This window comes from Oncorhynchus keta, chromosome 14, assembly GCF_023373465.1.
Source record: "Oncorhynchus keta strain PuntledgeMale-10-30-2019 chromosome 14, Oket_V2, whole genome shotgun sequence".
NCBI classification, from domain to species: Eukaryota; Metazoa; Chordata; class Actinopteri; order Salmoniformes; family Salmonidae; genus Oncorhynchus; species Oncorhynchus keta.
Window position 1 is genome coordinate 20,504,540 of NC_068434.1, and position 22,169 is coordinate 20,526,708.

Consider the following 22,169-nt stretch of genomic DNA (forward strand, 5'->3'; position numbering starts at 1 on the left):
ATTGTGGGCGATGATAGGTCAGACTGGGAGGAGTAAATTGCCAATCACTAGGCTAGTGGAGTAAAACTCCCTCTGCGCACACTAATCAACAAAATGAGCTCCTCTCCAACGTCGACGAGTTTTAGGTTCCCGACTTTTTAATAGGTAACATTTTAGACACCCTGCCGTTTTAATGTTGAATTGGAAGGCTTACAGCCTATTCAAGAGTAGGCCTACTAGGTTATTTGATAAGCAGTTATGTTGAATTGATGTTTTGTTTTAGGTTACCAATATCATTGTTAGGTCACAACAAGTGTCATGATGTATCTTGCCAAGATTAAATTGAGAATGAATTTGACTGGCTGTGGGTCTAAATGGTAACTGGCTATGGAGGGAAGGAGAAACTAGCTGGCTACTCAAACTCAATGTAAGCAAATGTTCTAATCTAAAACATCTTTGAAGAGGTTTTGATGTTATGGTTCAGGTGGTAGTGTGTTTGCCCATGCAATGTCCCCTAACAAAATATGAATAAAAATGGCTAAAGAAGGTTGTGTGTGTGTGTGTGTGCGTGTGTGTGTGTGTGTGTGTGTGCGTGCATGTGTGTGAGAAATAAACCTTGACCATTTTGACCTCTTTAAGTAGACAAAGTCTCAAAAGGGTCTTTGCTTCTTGAGTATAGGGAAATGCTTTTGGTGAGGAGACAACAGCTTAACTGAACCTAGTTAGGGAATCCACCGCTTTTAGCACAGGCCAATTTCAAAAGTCCTAAAGAGTCCTAAACCAAATATATATACTGTTGTAATCTTGCAGGTCATTGAGTCGAGCGTGCACCAAATGAGGTTAGTTTGGAAAATGGATATGACAACGAGATAGGACCCGCAGCATTTAAAGACATCATGAACTTTACACTTAATGCGGTCTGACCTGTCGTGAAGAGTTCTAATGTAGGCTTCTGATGCTACACTATTGTTTTATACCATTTATAAAGAAAATTATTTAATTAGAACATTTTGTAAATCACCTTTTAGAGCTGAAAATACAATAATAATTCCAAGGTAACACAAATATTTACAGCAGCCTACTGTACAGTGGGGCAAAAAAGTATTTAGTCAGCCACCAATTGTGCAAGTTCTCCCACTTAAAAAGATGAGGCCTGTAATTTTCATCATAGGTACACTTCAACTATGACAGACAAAATGAGAGACAAAAAATCCAGAAAATCACATTGTAGGATTTTGTATGAATTTATTTGCAAATTATGGTGGAAAATAAGTATTTGGTCAAAAACAAAAGTTTGTTATATACCCTTTGTTGGCAATGACAGAGGTCAAATGTTTTCTGTAAGTCTTCACGAGGTTTTCACACACTGTTACTGGTATTTTGGCCCATTCCTCCATGCAGATCTCCTCTAGAGCAGTGATGTTTGGGGCTGTTGCTGGGCAACACAGACCTTCAACTCCCTCCAAAGATGTTCTATGGGGTTGAGATCTGGAGACTGGCTAGGCCACTCCAGGACCTTGAAATGCTTCTTACGACGCCACTCCTTCGTTGCCCGGGCGGTGTGTTTGGGATCATTGTCATGCTGAAAGACCCAGCCACGTTTCATCTTCAATGCCCTTGCTGATGGTAGGCTTTGTTACTTTGGGCCCAGCTCTCTGCAGGTCATTCACTAGGTCCCCCTGTGTGGTTCTGGGATTTTTGCTCACCGTTCTTGTGATCATTTTGACCCCACGGGGTGAGATCTTGCGTGGAGCCCCAGATCGAGGGAGATTATCAGTGGTCTTGTATATCTTCCATTTCCTAATAATTGCTCCCACAGTTGATTTCTTCAAACCAAGCTGCTTACCTTTTGCAGATTCAGTCTTCCCAGCCTGGTGCAGGTCTACAATTTTGTTTCTGGTGTCCTTTGACAGCTCTTTGGTCTTGGCCATAGTGGAGTTTGGAGTGTGACTGTTTGAGGTTGTGGACAGGTGTCTTTTACACTGATAACAAGTTCAAACAGGTGCCATTAATACAGGTAACGGGTGGAGGACAGAGGAATCTCTTAAAGAAGAAGTTACAAGTCTGTGAGAGCCAGAAATCTTGCTTGTTTGTAGGTGACCAAATACTTATTTTCCACCATCATTTGGAAATAAATTCATGAAAAATCCTACAATGGGATTTTCTGGATTTTTTTTCTCATTTTGTCTGTCATAGTTGAAGTGTACCTATGATGAAAATTACAGGCCTCTCTCATCTTTTTAAGTGGGAGAACTTGCACAATTGGTGGCTGACTAAATACTTTTTTGCCGCACTGTATGTGTCAAAAGCTGTCTTGTTTTTTTATAATCATTCATATCTCATGATGAGGACCTTGTCAACGGCTCCTGTAGCTCAAACCTCATTATATTTCAAACGTCAACTCGCTACCAACGCTGTGACTGGAGACTGGGGATAGGGTAAGGAGCTAGTCAAGGGGAAACGTCATGGCTATTCAGGCAAAGACTGCGGGGCCCTGAGGGTCAAACCACTACAGTCACAGATCCTGCACTACATGGCACAGGCCATCTTCCACATACAGGCCTGTCAATCTGCGTTGGCACATGGTCAAAAGAACATCGGACTGACAGGGCCTCCCTGCACATGCCCTGGTGCCCATTAGAGACTGTCGACTCTGATCACACATGGACGTGTGCATGATGGCGGCCTTACACTCATATCTCAGGGGAGCTGTCACTGACATCGCCACTCCCACATTTGGAGCGATATGGATATGCACCATTGTTGTTTCTTTCTTACTATTTTTTGCATTTGTGGTTGCTGGTCTTGTTGGTCTTGGTACTCTTATACATGTATTACTTCTTTTTCTTCTTGTTCTTCTTGTTCTTCTTCTTGTTCTTCTTCTTGTTCTTTTCTGTTCCTATCCTCATTGGTGTCCACATTGTTTTTCTCCGATGCATCAGAAGCCCAGATCTTTTTAATTGTCTTCTGTGAACTCATCCTTTCTGATTCAGAGGAATGCCCTATGTGTTGTTATCAATCTGAGCAGAGATTTCCAGCCATCTACTGGTTCTGTAGTCAGCCTGGGTTTACAGGGGATTACAGACAGGTGAAGGCATCATTTGGATGCATTCCTATGAGGTTTAAGGGCATTAGGTACCAAACAAAAGAAAACAGACTGAAACATTGCTAAAAGATTTAAAACATTTTCCCTTGTGTGCCTAAACGAATACAACCCTGTTGTGCTTTGTGTATTGTGCTGGTGTGAGCCCTGTGATGGCGTGATAATTGATTGGCCTCCCATCCATGAGTAAGCGAATGGGAGCTGGTACAATGTGTAGTCAGGCAGAAGTTCTGGCATGGCATTAAGGCTACTACATGATCTAAAGCAACAGTAATGAGTGAGTCAACCCAGGATGGCAATCCCAGTTTTAAAGGCACACTACAGATTGTATGCTGTCGGTAGAAAAAAGCAATCACACAATAAGTAATTGATGTTTACAACATGATAATAACTCTCATTAATATCTCATTAGCCAGAATTTAGTGGAAGAACAACGCTGTCCTTTTGAGGCTGTGAAGATGTATAATAATAATAATAATAATAATGATAATAATAATAGGGTAAGAAGAGGTATTACATTTCACCGCCAGCATAGCCACTTTGACAGGAGCCATTCAATGTCTATTGGAATTGTGAAATTAGAGTACCTAGAAGTATGGCTATTTCACACTCTTAGTTTCCTAGTTATTTAATAAAGATAACTAGGAAGAGTTGGCAAATAGTGTCAGGCTTACCAGTGAAGAGGGTTGCAAAATCTGAGACAGTATTGCTTTCCCCTGGCTTTATTCCAGCTCAGTGTTCATTTCAAACTCAAGTGACCACACCTTGACCCTCTTCAAAACGAGTATGTGAACATGTCTACATGTCATGATGTAAAGCATGTGTCTCCTCTTTGGTATTTTGACAGGCATCAGAGAGTAGAAAGCCCAAGCTTTAGTGGGGAAATCAAACATCCTCAGAGGACAGGAAGGCAATGAGAGAGAATGGTCCAGGCCCACAGAGAAGGAGGCCTGTGTATGGCCTAGCTAAGCAATGTCCACATCTTCCTCTGTCATCCTACATTACCTGCCTGCCCTTTCACCACCTGATCTAGCTGACAGGTTGGCCCCCCAGGGCCCCCCACCTGCAGCCAGGGGCCAGAGGGAACTCATGCTGTTTACACTCCAATGGGCTGCACCACCAAGGGTTTAGTCAAGTCCACAACAATCACATCTACTGTACTACCTGTCCTCATCCTTAGACAAGCACAAACACAGAGTTTCACTTACCATGCTGTCAGTAAATGATACACACTGAGTTCCTTAGGAACCCCCCTTGCCCTCAGAACAACCTCAATTCATCGGAGAATGTACTCTATAAGATCTTCGATCTTTGGCTTGCCCATTCACCATCTGAATGACACACAAACACAATTCATGTCTCAATTGTCTCAAGACTTAAAAATCATTCTTTAACCTATTTCCTCCCTTTCATCTACATGGATTGAAGTGGATTTAGGGATCATAGCTTCCACCTTGATTCACCTGGTCAGCCTATGTCATGGAAAGAGCAGGTGTTCTTAATGTTTTGTATACTCAGTGTAATTATGGGCCCACCAAACAGAAGAAACTACTGTTTGGTGCAATCTAAAATTATGCAGTAGGAAATCATTGTAACGTTAATGACTTAAGAATGACTCTAGGATGAAATTTATGCATTCATGATCTATTTTGGTCTAGAAAAATTCTCACTTTCGTTACTGAAGAAATTATTTCCAATGACACTGTCACCATCTACTGGACAATGCCAACTCTGCAATTTATTTCTCAAAAACGTCCATAAAATGTTTAAGGATTTCACCAATCAAAACATAAATGTAAAAAAAATAGAATTATATATATATTTCTTTATAAAAATAAAGAAAAACCCTTGAATGAGGGTTTAAGGGTTTTTCTTTATTTGTACTATTTTCTACATTGTCGAATAATAACACATGGAATCATGCAGTAACCAAAAAGTGTTAAACATATCAAAATATATTTTGTATTTGAGATTCTTCAAATAGCCACCCTTTGCCTTGATGACAGCTTATCACGCTCTTAGAATTCTGCCTAGAAGGCCAGCATCCTGGAGTCGCCTGTTTAGTGTTGACGTTGAGACTGGTGTTGTGCGGGTGCTAAACTCAGCAAAAAAAGAAACGTCCCTTTTTCAGGACCCTGTCTTTCAAAGGTAATCGGTAAATATCCAAATAACTTCACAGATTTTCATTGTATAGGGTTTAAACACTGTTTCCCATGCTTGTTCCATGAACCATAAACAATTAATGAACATGCACCTGTGGAAAGGTTGTTAAGACACTAACAGCTTACAGACGGTAGGCAATGAAGGTCACAGTTATGAAAACTTAGGACACTAAAGAGCCTTTCTACTGACTGAAAAACACCAAAAGAAAGATGCCCAGGGTCCCTGTTCATCTGCAGGAATGTGCCTTAGGCATGCTGCAAGGAGGCACGAGGACTGCAGATGTGGCCAGGGCAATAAAATGCAATGTCCGTACTGTGAGACGCCTAAGACAGCGCTACAGAGAGACAGGACATATGAGAACTTCAGTTTCTTGGCAATTTCTCTTCATTTCTCAGAACAAGAATAGACTGACGAGTTTCAGAAAAAAAGTAATTTGTTTCTGGCCATTTTGCGCCTGTAATCAAACTCACAAATGTTGTGTCACGCCCTGTCCATGGCAGGAGCTCTCCTCTGCGCCAATGCCCAGTCCAGACACGGCGTCTCGTCCCGCTCCATGGCAGGAGTCTTCCTCTGCACCGATGTCCAGGCCAGGGCTGGTGTCCAGTCCCGCTCCATGGCAGGAGCCTTCCTCGGCATTGAGATCCAGTCCAGGCACAGTGTTCAGCCTGGGTACATGGCTGGATGAGCGGGTTCTTCGGGCCGCACCAGAGCCACCACCAAAGATATTGGATCCGCAAGCTGAGCGGGTTCTTCGTCCCGCACCAGAGCCTCCCCTGATGCTGGTGGATGAGCGGGTTCTTCGTCCCGCACCAGAGACTCCCCTGATGCTGGTGGATGAGCGGGTTCTTCGTCCCGCACCAGAGCCTCCCCTGATGCTGGTGGATGAGCGGGTACTTCGTCCCGCACCAGAGCCTCCCCTGATGCTGATGGATGAGCGGGTACTTCGTCCCGCACCAGAGCCTCCCCTGATGCTGGTGGATGAGCGGGTACTTCGTCCCGCACCAGAGCTGCTACCGACACTAATCACCCCCCCTACCCTCCCTAATTGGTTTCAGGTTTTGAGGCCGGAGTCCGCACCTTTGGGGGGGGTGGGGGTACTGTCACGCCCTGACTATAGGGAGCCATTGTTTCTCTATGGTGGAGTAGTTCGGGGCGTGACTGGGAGTGATGTAGATGATATTTTTCTATGTGGTGTTCTAAGTTTATTTTCAATGTTGGTGATTTGATTAGAGGCAGCTGGTAATCATTGTCTCTAATTGGGGATATTTAAGTAGCTGTTTTTCTCACCTGTTGTTTGTGGGATATTGTTTTGAGTTTCACGTTTCTTTCTTTCTTTATTGTTTTGCTTAAGTTTCACTTAGAAATAAAGATTTGGAACTCAACCTCCGCTGCGTCTTGGTCCTTCTCTACACACGGTCGTGACATGCTGATGCTCCAGATGCTCAACTCGTCGAAAGAAGGACAGTTTTATTGCTTCTTTAATCAGGACCACAGTTTTCAGCTGTGCTAACATAATTGCTAAAGGGTTTTCTAATGATCGATTAGCCTTTTAAATTATAAACTTGGGTTAGCTAACACAACATGCCACTGGAACACAGGAGTGAGTGATGGTTGCTGATAATGGGCCTCTGTACGCCTATGTAGATATTCCATAAGAAAATATGCCGTTTCCAACTACAATAGTCATTTACAACATTAACAATGTCTACACTGTATTCCTGATCAAGTGCAGTTCAGAGGAGGCTGGTGGGTGGAGCCAAAGGAGGACGGGCTCATTGTAAAGACTGGAATGGAATATCCATGTACTCTAGAACAGTGGTTTCCAAACTGAGGGATCGGCCGGGGAGGTGCGGGGTCCCCCCCTAAAAAAAAAAAACTATTGAAAGTTGTAATAGTAGAATGCACAGACAACAATTTCAAAATTGGGTAGTGCATCATCAGTTTTCCTCTTGTCATGTCAGTCATTGCATACCTTAGAGAGATATTAACTTGTTAGAAATCAACAAGCCCATGCCAGCTAATGTTTTTTAGCTTATTTTTTTAGCCCATAGATTTTGTTGTGTTTGAGTCACTCGAATATCACATGAATACACTTTAAACATGGCAAAATGTATAGAAGTGCAAGCAAATTAGCTTTAAAATGGCAACATTTTCTCTGCCCCATGATAAAATGTGTAGAATTTCAGGAAATAAGCTTTAAACTTACAACAACCAAAAATCTGCCAACAAGAGGGGTGTGAACAGTTTGTGTCATGAACAGTGCTTGTGCCCATAGAAATATATGTGGTGCGCACAGGGAAAGGTGGGGAGGTTGCCCAAAACTGAAAGGGCAGCCTGAGTGAAAAAGTTTGGGAACCCCTGCATCTACGTCTACCAGAATCACGGTACAACATTTCACCACAAGACGGAGTAATAATAAAAGGAGATGCCACTGAGTGTCTAAAACAAAATACATGTGGAAACCGCACAGTATAATTAAGTAATAATTGTTCTTAGGTACGAAGCAAACCCCCAAGGTGCCTTATTGCTATTATAAACTGGTTACAAATGTAATTAGTAAAAATAAATGTTTTGTCAAACCCATGGTATATGGTCTGAAATACCTTATTATAAACTGGGTGGTTCGAGCCCTGAATGCTGATTGGCTGACAGCAGTGGTATGTCAGACCGTATACCAAAGGTATGACAAAACAGTTATTTTTACTGCTGTAATTAAGTTGGTAAACAGTTTATAATAGCAATAAGGCACCTCAGGGTTTTGTGATATATGGGAAATATAACATGGCTAAGGGCTGTGTCCAGGCACTCCGCATGGTGTCGTGCTAAAAACAGCTCTTAGCCGTGGTATATTGGCCATATACTACACCCCCTCAGGCCTTATTGCTTAAATATACTCTGAGTACACAAAACACTAAGAATACCTGCTCTTTCCATGATTTAGACTGACCAGGTGAATCCAGCTGAAAGCTATGATCCCTTATGGATGTCACTTGTTAAATGGATGGAGGGAAGAAGACAGGTAACGATGGATTTTTAAGTCTTGAGACATTTGAGACATGGATTGTGTATGTGAGCCATTCAGAGGGTGAATGGGCAAGACAAAAGATGTAAGTGCCTTTGAACAGGGTATGGTAGTAGGTGCCAGGCGCACTGATTTGTGTCAAGAACTGGTTTTTCATGCTTAACAGTTTTCTGTGTGTATTAAGAATGATCTACCACCCAAAAGACATCCACCAAATTGACACAACTGTGGAAAGCATTGGAGTCAACATGGGCCAGCATTCCAGTGGAATGCTTTCGACACCTTGTAGAGTCCAAGCCCCGATGAATTGAGGTTGTACTGAGGGGGGTCCAACTCAATATTAGCAAGTTGTTCCTATACACACACCTCAAGTGACATAATTTTGATTCACCAAGACTATATCCCTGTGGCATATTTAATTAATTATAATCTATATGAAAGAATGTTGTGTCCCCACTCTGCAACCTGAAGGCATATGGGATATGTGAGTTTAGATATGATATCCCCAACACACAAGATTCCATTCACACTACTATTGTCCACAGCTTTTTTAACTCCTCCTGACCACCACGGCTTTATTCAAGTCTAGAATAAACAACATGGATAGGATGATTTTTATTGCAGTGTTTAATTCCCAGTGAGTCCAGATCAATGTCTTTAAACAGGAATATTGATTTCTCAGTATATGATAGTGTCATTTACCCCAGGGAAAGAGGCTGTAAGACCAGGACACCAAATCTACTGGATCTGCTCAATTAGCTCTGCTAATATGTTTCAGGGGGTTGCTTAGCAACACATCTTATTGGTGAGGGAAGGCTTTTGTGTATTTTGTAACAAAATGTGCTCTAGGCCAGGGCTCTGGATGTCTACTTCTCTGCAGGATATGGTGAGGATGGATACACGAGACATTTGAAAATGGTAGGCCTAGAATTCTGTGTCTAAACAACTAGACACACGTGTAGGACAAATGTCCAAGCATATCCAATGCCCAAGCATATCCAATGCATATGATTAGGCCTATGCAGAAAATACAGTATTTCCTGCTGTCTCTGGCTATTTTGTCTTCTCAGTTTTGTTATGGATGATGCTGCATCATCTGTAAAAGCTGGCATACATGTGAAAATATGCATGAAGAATATGATGAAGCCATGATAAAAGTTATAGGAATGCTTCATTATTATGGAAATTATTCTAGAAATTAATGGTTAATGATATGCTCCTGACTTTATAAGGCCTCGCGAAGAATACGTCACCTGTTTGGACAAAATCAGGCTATTCAATAACGAATAGGTTACATTATGCCTAAATGGCACTGTCTTTGACTTGTACTCACAGACAATGCAGAACTAAATGTGAAACATTGAAACATGTGTAAAAGAGTCACTTATTATTCTTGTGTATAATTTTTGTCTTGCGTTTCTGGGAGAAGTCTATAGACTTCATCGAATTTAAGAGATTACTGTAGCTTTAAGAGGTGTGAGTAAAGTATCCAGTGCTGTCTATCTCTTTTGCTCCACACAGCCACATTGAACTGACGGGAGCACCGTGAAGGAGCTACGTAAAGTGGACCCGATTCCATATCAACATAAACAACAACATAAACAACAACAACAACAGCAACCACAATGGCAGGTGAGAGAACACAGGACCGTATAGAACAACCAAATTCAATATCCATCATGTGCTGAAGATGTAAATGTGAAAGGAAATGTGTTATAAAATAAATGACATGAAACCCTTTCTGTTATGTTTTACAAGCAGAAACGCGACAGAAGCTGCTGCGCACTGTCAAGAAGGAGGTGGGTGTTTTTGCCAGTCTGCAACAATTATCAAATAGGTGAAAAAACACTTTGGTTATGTGTATGGATAAAATACTCCCTCCCTGAGTAGATACGCTATGCTTGTTTTTTGTTCATTCATTTACTTTTACAGTAACTGTTACCATTTTCTTTTTGTGTGCACATATTCTGAAAATAGTAGGCTACTACACCCACTCTTGTATTTGCTGTCAATCTTTGCAAATAAGATGAACATTAGGGCAAGGTGTAATATATATTTTGAAGTTGACCATATTCTTATAACTAATTAAGTCTTTAATTATGAGTTAGGGTATATAGTTGAACTATACTGCATTCGCCCTCTGTCTTACTAGCATCTCATTATGATACTGACTAAATAAGCTATAGATGTTGCAGAATTGAAGAAGTGTTGCATAGAAACGCGTGTCATTTTAAAGGTATAGTGCAGTTTTAGATCATTTTCGACTTCCCAAAACGTTTTTTAACACAGAGCTCTTTCCCGGTGCATTTGAATGCACCGCTAACGGATACAATCCGTGTCAACAAGTATTGCTACATTCTCCAAACATGTCTAGCCAAAACGACTCGATAATTTTTTTAATGGTTAAGAAGAAGATTGGCTAAAACGGTAAAATAAATTATTATCACTTTAATAATAAGGGCTCATACATGCGATAACAAGTCTGAACAGTTTTAAGTAAACATGTATCAACCCATTTGGATTAAAGAGTCCACCCTAACCTCATCGCACAGTTGTGAAATCTTGTGAATAACTTTTTGTTTTGTTCAAATAGGTTGAAAAAAAATAAATATAGGATTTAACTAGACAAGTCAGTTAAGATCAAATTCTTATGTACAATGAGGGCCTACCAAAAGGCAAAAGGCCTTTTGCGGGGACAGGCGCGGAGTATTGGTGGCAAATCTGATGGCCGAATGGTAAAGCACATTTTATCTGCCGATCTATGAATTACCTCTCCATAATCTAGCATGGGTAGGATGGTCATCTGAATCAGGGTTAGTTTGGCAGCTGGGGTGAAAGAGGAGCGATTACGATAGAGGAAACCAAGTCTAGATTGAACAGCTTTGATATGTGATGAGACAAGGTCAGTGTACCGTCTAGCCATACTCCCAAGTACTTGTATGAGGTGACTACCTCAAGCTCTAAACCCTCAGAGGTAGTATTTGTTGTAGAGTGTTTAACACAAAATACGGGGAGGGGCCGTATCATCTGCATATAAATGGATGAGAGAGCTTCCTACTGCCTGAGCTAAATTGTTGATGTAAATTGAGAAGAGCATGGGGCTTAGGATCGAGCCTTGGGATGGCTGAGACAACAGATGTTCTGACTTTATACACTGCACTCTTTGAGAAAGGTAGTTAGCAAACCAAGCCAAAAACCCCTCAGAGACATCAATACTCCTTGCAATCAACTCTGAATTGGAGGCTGAGGTTTCCCCCACTCTATTTCTATTGTCATCATCAGCATCTTCTTCATCAAACAATTTCAATCTTTCCAGGATGTCTTTGGGTCAGATTGTTACACGTCTCATACTTGGTGTAGTAGACCAATAATGGATCAGAGAAATAAAGTTATTTTCCTCTCCTGTCTTCAGGGAATATTTGTGAAGTGATTGTTCGGTTTTGTCGGAAGACTCAGACTTTATCTTTATTGGTCTCATAAAAGCGCAAGACCTTGTGTCAAGCACACAAAGACATCAAATTGTCCAAGTCTGGGTATGAATGAAAGAGAGATTTAATCTCCTGTCACTTACTCCTGATCTTCATAAATGCCTGTCACCAGCCTTATCAGCAGAGTACAGACCAACCCTGTATTTAAACCTGCCTGTGTTAAGAGAGCCTACTGAGATTCACTTTCCTCAGGATCCCCCCCAGGTTTAGCTCCCTAGTGCTCAGCACTTACAATGTAGCTGATTTTTAAATAAACTGCAGTGGAGTGAAGACGGATCACATGACCAGAACAGTCTGTGTTTCTCCAATTATACAATATGATTGCTAGACTCTCCATCACACCTCTGAGGCACACAGAATAGTCTGAGTCAGTGATATGATTGCTAGACTCTCCAGCACACCTCTGAGGCACACAGAATAGTCTGAGTCAGTGATATGATTGCTAGACTCTCCAGCACACCTCTGAGGCACACAGAATAGTCTGAGTCAGTGATATGATTGCTAGACTCTCCAGCACACCTCTGAGGCACACAGAATAGTCTGAGTCAGTGATATGATTTTAGCTCCAGCACCTCTGAGGCACACAGAATAGTCTGAGTCAGTGATATGATTGCTGAAAAGATATCTCCAGCACACCTCTGAGGTCACAGATGGTAAGAGGTAGAGCACCCTGCACAAGAGGTTGCTGAAAGGAAATGGAACTTGAGCCACTAAAAGTGACTTAATAAAAGCTTCCTTCTTTGCCATTTCAATGCAAATGGTAGGCATAAAGGACAAAGGCAGTGGCCATCTGTTGAGCCTTTAGCTTAATGAACATTCAGCTGCTAGGCTACATGCATTGTAAGAAACTATGTCAAACGAAGGATACCACCAACAAATGTACATTTTAGTAATTTATCAGACACTCTTATCCAGAGCAACTTAGAGGAGCAATTAGGGTTAAGTGCTTTACTCAAGGCACATCAACAGATTTTTCACTTAGTCATCTCAGGAATTCGAACCACCAACCTTTCAGTTACTGGCCCAACTGCTAGGCTACCTGCCCCATCACAAATACGATGCAGTAGGGAATGTTCACCCGGACATATACGCCAGTAATGATAGTGATTCAGATGTACTCGCTCTGTTTGTATTCATTAATTATTTCTCTAATTTCTTAGCTTGGGTACTGTTTGTTTGGTGGCTTGGCAGTGAATGCTGAAAAGCTCTCCCTTACGAACTGGTTACGTTCCACTTTGTCTACTGGGTCTACACACAAAAAAGTGCTATATAGAACCTAAAAGGGTTATACCTGGAACCAAAAAGTGTTTCCTACAGGCGAAGAACCCTTTTTTACAAGAGTGTAGGCCAGAACAATATGCTTCAGTGACAGAAGCATGCTTAAGAATAGCCTATACTGGGTGTATCTTGGTGCTCTCTCTATCACTCTCTCTTTCCCTGTGTCTCTCTCTTCCCCTCTGCTACACACATACACACGTCACAAAACACCTGTGTTTACATAAGGAGAGAGCTACACACTCATGACAGAGTAGGGCACAGAGGACAACGGCTCATCTTTCATTTTCTTTTCTCTATCAGTCACCTTTTTTAGCATGGCTGCTTACTTAGGGACATATGGAAATTGACTGGGGGAGAGGGGCTGGTCCAAATCAAGGTAGACTATGTTAATCTTGACAAACAGAAAATACATCCATTCCTACCCAGTATCGAAGGCTTCTCTGAATGTAATTCAACTTTTTGGTGTTTTGTAGCGGATGTCGTTTTCCATTCATCAATTGGCCATTGCACAGTTTGGATTGATTGACTTTATTTGTCAGTTAAAAAAAGACATATATACAGAAAGATTTCTTAAAGTGATCGGGATTGCACAATAAAATCGGGGACTTATTTCCATTGTGGTCCTTATTTTTTACATAAATACATATATAATTACATAGATAGAAAGGAAAACATGCTCAACCTCGAGGTGAGTATCAGGGGAGAGTTTTAGTACAATTCTTACAAGCTTGTTTGGCTGGTAGCTTATTCTTTAGATGTTTGGGGCTGCTAGTGAACCATGATGTGCAGGCATAATCTATGTGATATTGGACTAGCACATTTACTAGAGTCTTTAGGGCGTCTATAGCTAGGTTTCCATTCAATTGGCATAGATGTTCATGTGAATATTCTTAAATCTTCATAGAAACAATATGCCATTTCAGAGTATCCTTCAGGAAAATTTGGCGCCAGACAACATGACAAGATTTGAATAAACCGGACATTTGAGACATTTTACGGATATCCATATGCATTCAGATCCAACCTGGCACAGCCAGCGCCATCAATCATTTAGGGATGTTGGCCAAATGAGGCACATTTATGTGTCCTTAAAAACAACCTATAACAAATTACAAAACACTATTAATTGTGTTTCGATGTGAAGCTTACGCAAAACCTAATAGCCAATTATGATTATTTTTGGCTACTTTCCTGGAACAATAATTGTCCACCTCACGGTTCAGCTGTCAGAGATTTGAGCACTAAATGTATCAAGGCACTGTATCCATATAGCGATAAGCATATGCGTATCGCTGCAGAATGCTGTGGTAGCCATGCTGGTTATGTGTGCCTTGAATTCTAAATAAATCACTGACAGTCACCAGCAAAGCACCCACACACCATCACACCTCCTCCTCCATGCTTCACGGTGGGAACCACACATGCGGCAATCATCCGTACACCTACTTGGTCTCACAAATACACGGCTGTTGGAGCCAAAAATCTCAAATTTGGACTCATCAGACCAAAGGATAGATTTCCATCGCTTGTGTTTCTTGGCCCAAGCAAGTCTCTTCTTATTATTGGTGTCCTTTATTAGTGGTTTCTTTGCAGCAATTCGACCATGAAGGCCTGGTTCATGCAGTCTCCTCTGAACAGTTGATGTTGAGATGTGTCTGTTACTTGAACTCCATGAAGCATTTATTTGGGCTGCAATTTCTGAGGCTGGTAACTCTAATGAACTTATCCTCTGCAGCAGAGGTAACTCTGGGTCTTCCTTTCCTGTGGCGGTCGTCATGAGAGCCAGTTTCATCATAACGCTTGATGGTTTTTGCGACTGCACTTAAAGAAACTTTCAAAGTTATTGAAATGTTCCGCATTGACTGACCTTCATGTCTTAAAGTAATGATGGATTGTTGTTTCTCTTTGTTTATTTGAGCTGTTCTTGCCATAATATGAACTTGGTCTTTTACCAAATAGGGCTATCTTGTATACCATCCTAGCATGTCACAACACAACTGATTGGCTCGAACAATTAAGAAGGAAAGAAATTCCACAAATTAACTTCCGCTACCTCATGAAGCTGGTTGAGAGAATGCCAAGATTATGCAAAGCTGTCATCAAGGCATTGGGTGGCTACTTTGAAGAATCTCAAATATAAAATGTGTTTAACACTTCTTTGGTTACTACATGATTCCATATGTGTTATTTCATAGTTTTGATGTCTACACTATTATTCTACAATGTAGAAAATAGTATAAATAAATAAAAACCCTTGAATAAGTAGGAGTTCAAATACTTTTGACCAGTAGTGTATAAACAGTGCACTCGGAAAGTATTCAGACCCATTCACCTTTTCCACATTTTGTTACAGCCTTATTCTAAAATTGGTTAAATAAAATAAAAACATAATTTGACACACAATACCCCATAATGACAAAGCGAAAACAGGTTGTTAGAAATGTTTGCAAATTTCTAATTAAAAAATAACTTAAATACCTTATTCACATAAGTATTCAGACTTTTGACTGGTACTGTATATATTTTGAAATAACAATAGATTTTGAAAAATGGTCAAAAATAAATCTGTGTGGCTCTCGAAAAACCGAGCCAAAAAGTGTGTTATTACCTGGGTGAGACACATGATGGATCACAGGAAAGGGAATCCTCTGTTGTCATTGATAATGAGGTAATCACCCAGGTTCCCATAGCTACATGGTTTTGCATATTTAACCTGTTTTACTCAGGGGAATGTGTTATCAAGCTTTGTGATTAAACAATGGTTATTACTAGTGTTGGCAGATTCATAATATATACTACAAAATAGTAATTAGTTAAACTACCTTTTTACCCTATTCATTTTAATGTGAATGAATTCATCAGTCTTGTCTCAAGACTATCACTTCTCAGTATGATGTGAGTCATTCACTCTAAACATGCACGGTAGGAACTGTCAACAGATGTTAGCCACTTACAACCATTTTCTGTCATATCAAATCTGGAACAGTCCATGCAGGAGTATGCCTGAGTAATAGGTAAGTCGCTCTGGATAAGAGCGTCTGCAAATTAAAATGTATTAATTGTAAGGCTGACATGATTGTGCAAGTTGTTTTTCACTATAATAGCCCATGGGGATGAGGAATGGTGTGTCTTCCCTCTGTTCTGATTGTGGCTGTAGACGAGGAGTTCATGTGAAGACTGTGTAAAACCTGCTTCTGCTCTATCCAAGCCCCATTACACGGTAGTGGAGGGTTGCCAGGTTTGATATGATATTGTCCCCACTGTGACAGCAGAGATGTAGAGTGATACTTGAGTGAGAACGTACTGAATGCTCCTCATCTAATGATGCCAGTCCTTGAGGAACGCAACAGTAAAGATTCACATTGTTTCAGCATGGATGTGATCTTGTCCTTTGGGCATAAACAAGGCTGCTGTTAGCTGTCAAAAGTAGTATTGCTCATAGGGGTACCAAATCAATTTTGGCTAAATGTCATACAAGAGAAATGTTAGAAAAGAGGACTCCAGCCTCAAACGTGCACATAAGGATGAAATTTCACCTTTTTGGGAAAGAACAATATGCACAGTTTCCAGGGTCCAACATATTTATTGTTCTGGAATTAGGAAATTAAACTGTCTGCATCCCTCCACCTAACTGTTTCCTATGCTGATGAAGGGAAATGTGAACCAATGATTATGCGTGATACCAGTTATCTGTGTTATGAATGGGCTTGTTGACGTACTCTATCTCTCAGAGATAGCTGCTGTGGACTCTGCTCAGGCGACAATGTAACTCGTGCTGTCGCCATAGAAACCTGCAGCTTGTCTGCTAAAACATCTCACCAGTTAGATTCTGTGATGGCTGGATGGGATCCAGATTCTGACTGATGGGAGGATAGGACTAGTAAGACTTGAGAGAATTGACGTGCCCTGCAGTTTGCACATTTTAGCTGCCTACCAATCAATGCACATCAAATCAAAGTTTATTTGTCATGTACACAGATTCACAGATGTTGAAGTACACTACATGACCAAAAGTATGTGGACACCTGCTCGTCGAACACATAATTCCAAAATCATGGGCATTAATATGGAGTTGGTCCCACCTTTGCTGCTATAACAGCCTCCACTCTCATGGGAAGGCTTTCCACTAGATGTTGGAACATTGCTGCAGGGACTTGCTTCCATTCAGCCACAAGAGCATTAGTGAGGTAGGGAACTGATGTTGGGCGATTAGGCCAGGCTCGTAGTTGGGGTTCCAATTAATCCCAAAAGTGTTCGATGGGGTTGAGGTCAGGGCTCTCTGCAGGCCAGTGAAGTTTTTCCACACTGATCTCGACAAACCATTTTTGTATGGATCTCGCTTTGTGCACGGGAGCATTGTCATGCTGAAGTAGAAAAGGGCCTTCTTCAAACTGTTGCCACAAAGTTGGAAGCACGGAATCGTCTACAATGTCATTGTATGCTGTAGCATTAAGATTTCCCTTCAGTGGAACTAAGGGGCCGAGCCTGAAGCAAGAAAAACAGCCCCAGACCATTATTCCTCTTCCACCAAACTTTACAGTTGGCACTATGCATTCGGGCAGGTAGCGTTCTCCTGGCATCTGCCAAACATCTGCCAGATTCGTCAGTTAGACTGCCAGATGGTGAAGCGTGATTCATCACTCCAGAGAATTTGTTTCCACTGATCCATATACCAATGGCGACGAGCTTTACTCAACTCCAACCGAGGCTTGGCAGTGCGCATGGTAATCTTAGGCTTGTGTGCTCATGATGAAGCTCATGATGAACAGTTATTAAATCCCAAGGGTGTGTGTGTGTGTGTGTGTGTGTGTGTGTGTGTGTGTGTGTGTGTGTGTGTGTGTGTGTGTGTGTGTGTGTGTGTGTGTGTGTGTGTGTGTGTGTGTGTGTGTGTGTGTGTGTGAGAGATCAGGCTTTGGGAATGCTATTGTTATTGTGATGGCAGCATGAGTCGTGTTTGTGACTGATTATCGTTGCTGTAGCTGACAAGACTGTGGTCTCAGACAACCAATTGCAGGTCAACACTGCATCATGATTGGCTTGTAACTGGTATATATTTTTTCTATTTTAATGCTTTCAAAGGTCAACATTTTATATATGCTGTACTTACACCCTTCACTTCATTACACACTTCAAGTCTCAGTTCGCTTACTTCATGAGTCACCAGTATTTTTCACTTTTCAGAAAACTATGTAAAGCGACTTTGGGTCCTAGAAAAGCGCGATATAAATACCATGTACTGTAGTAGTAATAATAATAATAATTAGTAGTAGTAGTAGTATTTCTGAAGGCATATTGAAAATATCTACCCTATATGTTCAATGTTCAAATTGCCAAAGCATTTTGAAAATGTTTCCTAAAGATAACAGCCATATTAGTCAACGGCTAACACTTCCTTTCAAATCTCAATCTGCCTGGAGTGACTCACAGATGGCGGGCACCCAAGAGCGAGTGCAATCAGGGCTAGTTTTATTATAGGGTTTTGTTGTTGTTGTTTTCTCTTGTTGCTCTCTCCGTCAGTAGCCTTGTGGGAGAAAAGCAGGTGCTTCCTTTGAAATGACTGCTTCCTGCTTTCCAAGCACCTGGATGGGGAGGGCTCAGGGAGAAAACAAGGGGATTTGGGTATTCAGAGCTACTTCATTTTTGTATAAAATGTATGCTTTTAATTTAAATGTTTTAAAGAAAAACTACAGTATCAGGAGTACATTACAACACTGTGAAGCTTTGCTTCAAAATGTTTATAGAGGACAGACAATCCTGTAATCCATTCCAGAGAAATACATTGAAGCACAAAGGTTAACGCACCAAAACCTACTTTGTGTGTATGGGAAAAAATAAAAAGATGGAAGGTAATATCTCCAGCCAGTCAACTGATCCGATACCATATCAGTGATGTCAGACAAATGAGACAGATTTGCTCTCAAGGCCTCGGGTTGACTCATTGAATCAGGGTCTGGAGAGAGTGGCAGAACTATCAGGACAGGGCAGTCCGAACATTATACCCTAGCTAGCACACTGAGGGCTATAGTGTGTGTGTGTGTGTGTGTGTGTGTGTGTGTGTGTGTGTGTGTGTGTGTGTGTGTGTGTGTGTGTGTGTGTGTGTGTGTGTGTGTGTGTGTGTGTGTGTGTGTGTGTGTGTGTGTGTGTGTGTGTGTGTGTGTGTGTGTGTGTGCATATTGGGGCGTATTGGGGCGAGTAACACATTTATTCCTTTTTTTATTATTTTGTACTAATATTTTTATTGTTTTTCAAGTGTGGGTTTACAGCACAGCAATTCATTAACATGAAACATCATGATCAGCACCATCATTATTATTATCTGAATCGCCTACCCATTCCCCAACTACCTTGAGTCAGTAGGTGTGATCTCCGACAACAGCGGGGGTCTGGGTTGCTGTGTGTCCAGCTCCCATACCCTTTCCCAACTACTGCGGAGTGAGTGTCAGTACTATGTGTCAGTACTGTGTCAGTGCTGTGTCAGTGCTGTGTCAGTACTATGTGTCAGTAGTATGTGTCAGTACTATGTGTCAATACTGTGTCAGTACTATGTGTCAGTACTATTTGTCAGTACTATGTGTCAGTACTGTGTCAGTACTATGTGTCAGTAGTATGTGTCAGTAGTATGTGTCAGTACTGTGTCAGTACTGTGTCAGTACTGTGTCAGTACTATGTGTCAGTACTATGTGTCAGTACTATGTGTCAGTACTATGTGTCAGTACTATGTGTCTGCACTATGTGTCTGTACTATGTGTCTGTACTATGTGTCTGTACTATGTGTCTGTACTGTGTCTGTACTATGTGTCAGTACTATGTGTCAGTACTATGTGTCAGTACTATGTGTCAGTACTGTGTCAGTACTGTGTCAGTACTATGTGTCTGTACTCTGTGTCTGTACTCTGTGTCTGTACTCTGTGTCTGTACTATGTGTCTGTACTATGTGCAGTCAAGCTAGTATAATTAGTGTTTATGAAGTAAATATGATGGATATTATTAAGGATATGGTCTTCTGAGATACAAACAGGTACACAACAAACCAAATAACTATACAATTCAAATGAGGAAAAATAAATAAATCACCTTTATCATATATTTCATTGCTTTTTGTACCTTTTATTTAACTAGGCAAGTCAGTTAAAAAAACATTTTATTTACAATGACAGCCTACCAAAAGGCAAAAGGCCTTTTGGGGGGATTAATGTTAATTAATGTTATTTTATTTTTAAATATAGGACAAAACGCACATCACGACAAGAGAGACAACACAACACTACATAAAGAGAGACCTAAGACAACAACATAGCAAGCTAGCAACTCATGACAACACAGCATGGTAGCAACACAACATGACAACAACATGGTAGCAACACAACATGGCAGCAGCACAACATGGTAGCAGCACAAAATATAGTACAAACATTATTGGGTACAGACAACAGCACAAAGGGCAAGAAGGTAGAGACAACAATACATCATGCAAAGCAGCCACAACTGTCAGTAAGAGTGTCCACGATTGAGTCTTTGAATGAAGAGATTGAGATAACATTGTCCAGTTTGAGTGTTTGTTGCAGCTCGTTCCAGTTACTAGCTGCAGCGAACTAGAAAGACGCTTGACCCAGGGATGTCTGTGCTTTGGGGACCTTTAACAGAATGTGACTGGCAGAACGGGTGTTGTATTTGGAGGATGAAGGCTGCAGTAGATATCTCAGATAGGGGAAGTGAGGCCTAAGAGGGTTTTATAAATAAGCATCAACCAGTGGGTCTTGTGACGGGTATACAGAGATGACCAGTTTACAGAACAGTATAGAGTGCAGTGATGTGTCCTATAAAGAGCATTGGTGGAAAATCTGATGGCTGAATGGTAAAGAACATCTAGCCGCTCGAGAGCACCCTACCCTGGCGATCTATAAATTACGTCTCCATAATCTAGCATAGGTAGGATGGCCATCTGAATTAGGGTTACTTTGGCAGCTGGGGTGAAAGAGTCTAGATTTAACTTTAGCCTGCAGCTTTGAAATGTGCTGAGAGAAGGACAGTGTACCGTCTAGCCATACTCCCAAGTACTTGTATGAGGTGACTACCTCAAGCTCTAAACCCTCAGAGGTTGTAATAACACCTGTGGGAAGAGGGGCATTCTTCTTACCAAACCGCATTACCTTTGTTTTGGAGGTGTTCCGAACCAAGGTTAAGGGTAGAGAAAGCTTTGTTGTAGAGCGTTTAACACAAAATCCAGGGAGGGTCCAGCTGAGTATAAACTGTATCATCTGCATATAAATGAACGAGAGAGCTTCCTACTGCCTGAGCTATGTTGTTGATGTAAATTGAGAAGAGCGTGGGGCCTAGGATTGGGCCTTGGGATACTCCCATGGTGACAGGCAGTGGCTGAGACAGCAGATGTTCTGACTTTATACACTGCACTCTTTGAGATAGGTAGTTAGCAAACCAGGCCAAAGAACCCTCAGAGACACCAATACACAGGAATAGGATGGGGAGTCTAAACACAGGGAGTCGAAACTTCCCGATTCTACCATTAAAATTAAAATGTGCTAGTTCTAGCTTGTGGTTTGGATAATTGTGATGTTTATGATAAAAACGTAATGTTAAAATACTAATGACTATATGTCGTGGCAGAGCCAGGTTGACATTCCCCTTTAAGTGCCTTTGAACCGGGTATGGTAGTAGGTTTGTGTCGAGAACTGCAACGCTGCTGGGTTTTTCATGTTCAGTTTCCCGTGTGTATCAACAGTAGTCAACCACAAAAGGGACATCCAGCCAACTAGACACAACTTTGGGAAGCAATGGAGTCAGCATGGACCAACATCCCTTTAGAATCCCTGTAGAATGTAGAATGCTTTCAACACCTTGTAGAGTCCATGCCCCAACAAATTGAGGCTGTACCGAGGGCTAAAGGGGGGATGTTTTAGCCAACAGAGCAACAAAACTGGAACTCGGGGGAAGGTGGTGTCACCAATGTACTCCAGCCAACATGATATGGGTAAATTTCACATCCACAAATTGAAATGGCTGTGTTTGTCCTTATGTGACCTGACCTCAAACTCCTGTTAGCTTGCCTCTTACACCCATTTGAGCTCTTTCTCCTCACAGAGTCCATATACACCAATTTGACCATCTGGGTTCAAAC

General features: G+C 41.4%; 1 protein-coding gene across 4 annotated transcripts in view; it reads left to right on the plus strand.

Annotated features, from left to right (window-relative positions):
* The first annotated feature begins 9,781 nt into the window (after positions 1 to 9,781).
* The window catches only part of LOC118392946 (small G protein signaling modulator 1-like), a 73,235-nt gene continuing 60,847 nt past the window's right edge, over positions 9,782 to 22,169 (plus strand). For 2 of the 4 annotated variants that reach the window (XM_035784994.2, XM_035784997.2), the window contains exons 1-2: positions 9,782 to 9,899; positions 10,026 to 10,066. In XM_035784994.2, the coding sequence (XP_035640887.1) occupies positions 9,893 to 9,899; positions 10,026 to 10,066 (48 nt within the window). In that variant the 5' untranslated portion in view covers positions 9,782 to 9,892. Of the gene's footprint in view, positions 9,900 to 10,025; positions 10,105 to 22,169 lie in introns of those variants that run through there. The other 2 variants (XM_035784995.2, XM_035784996.2) reach the window with 2 other exon arrangements.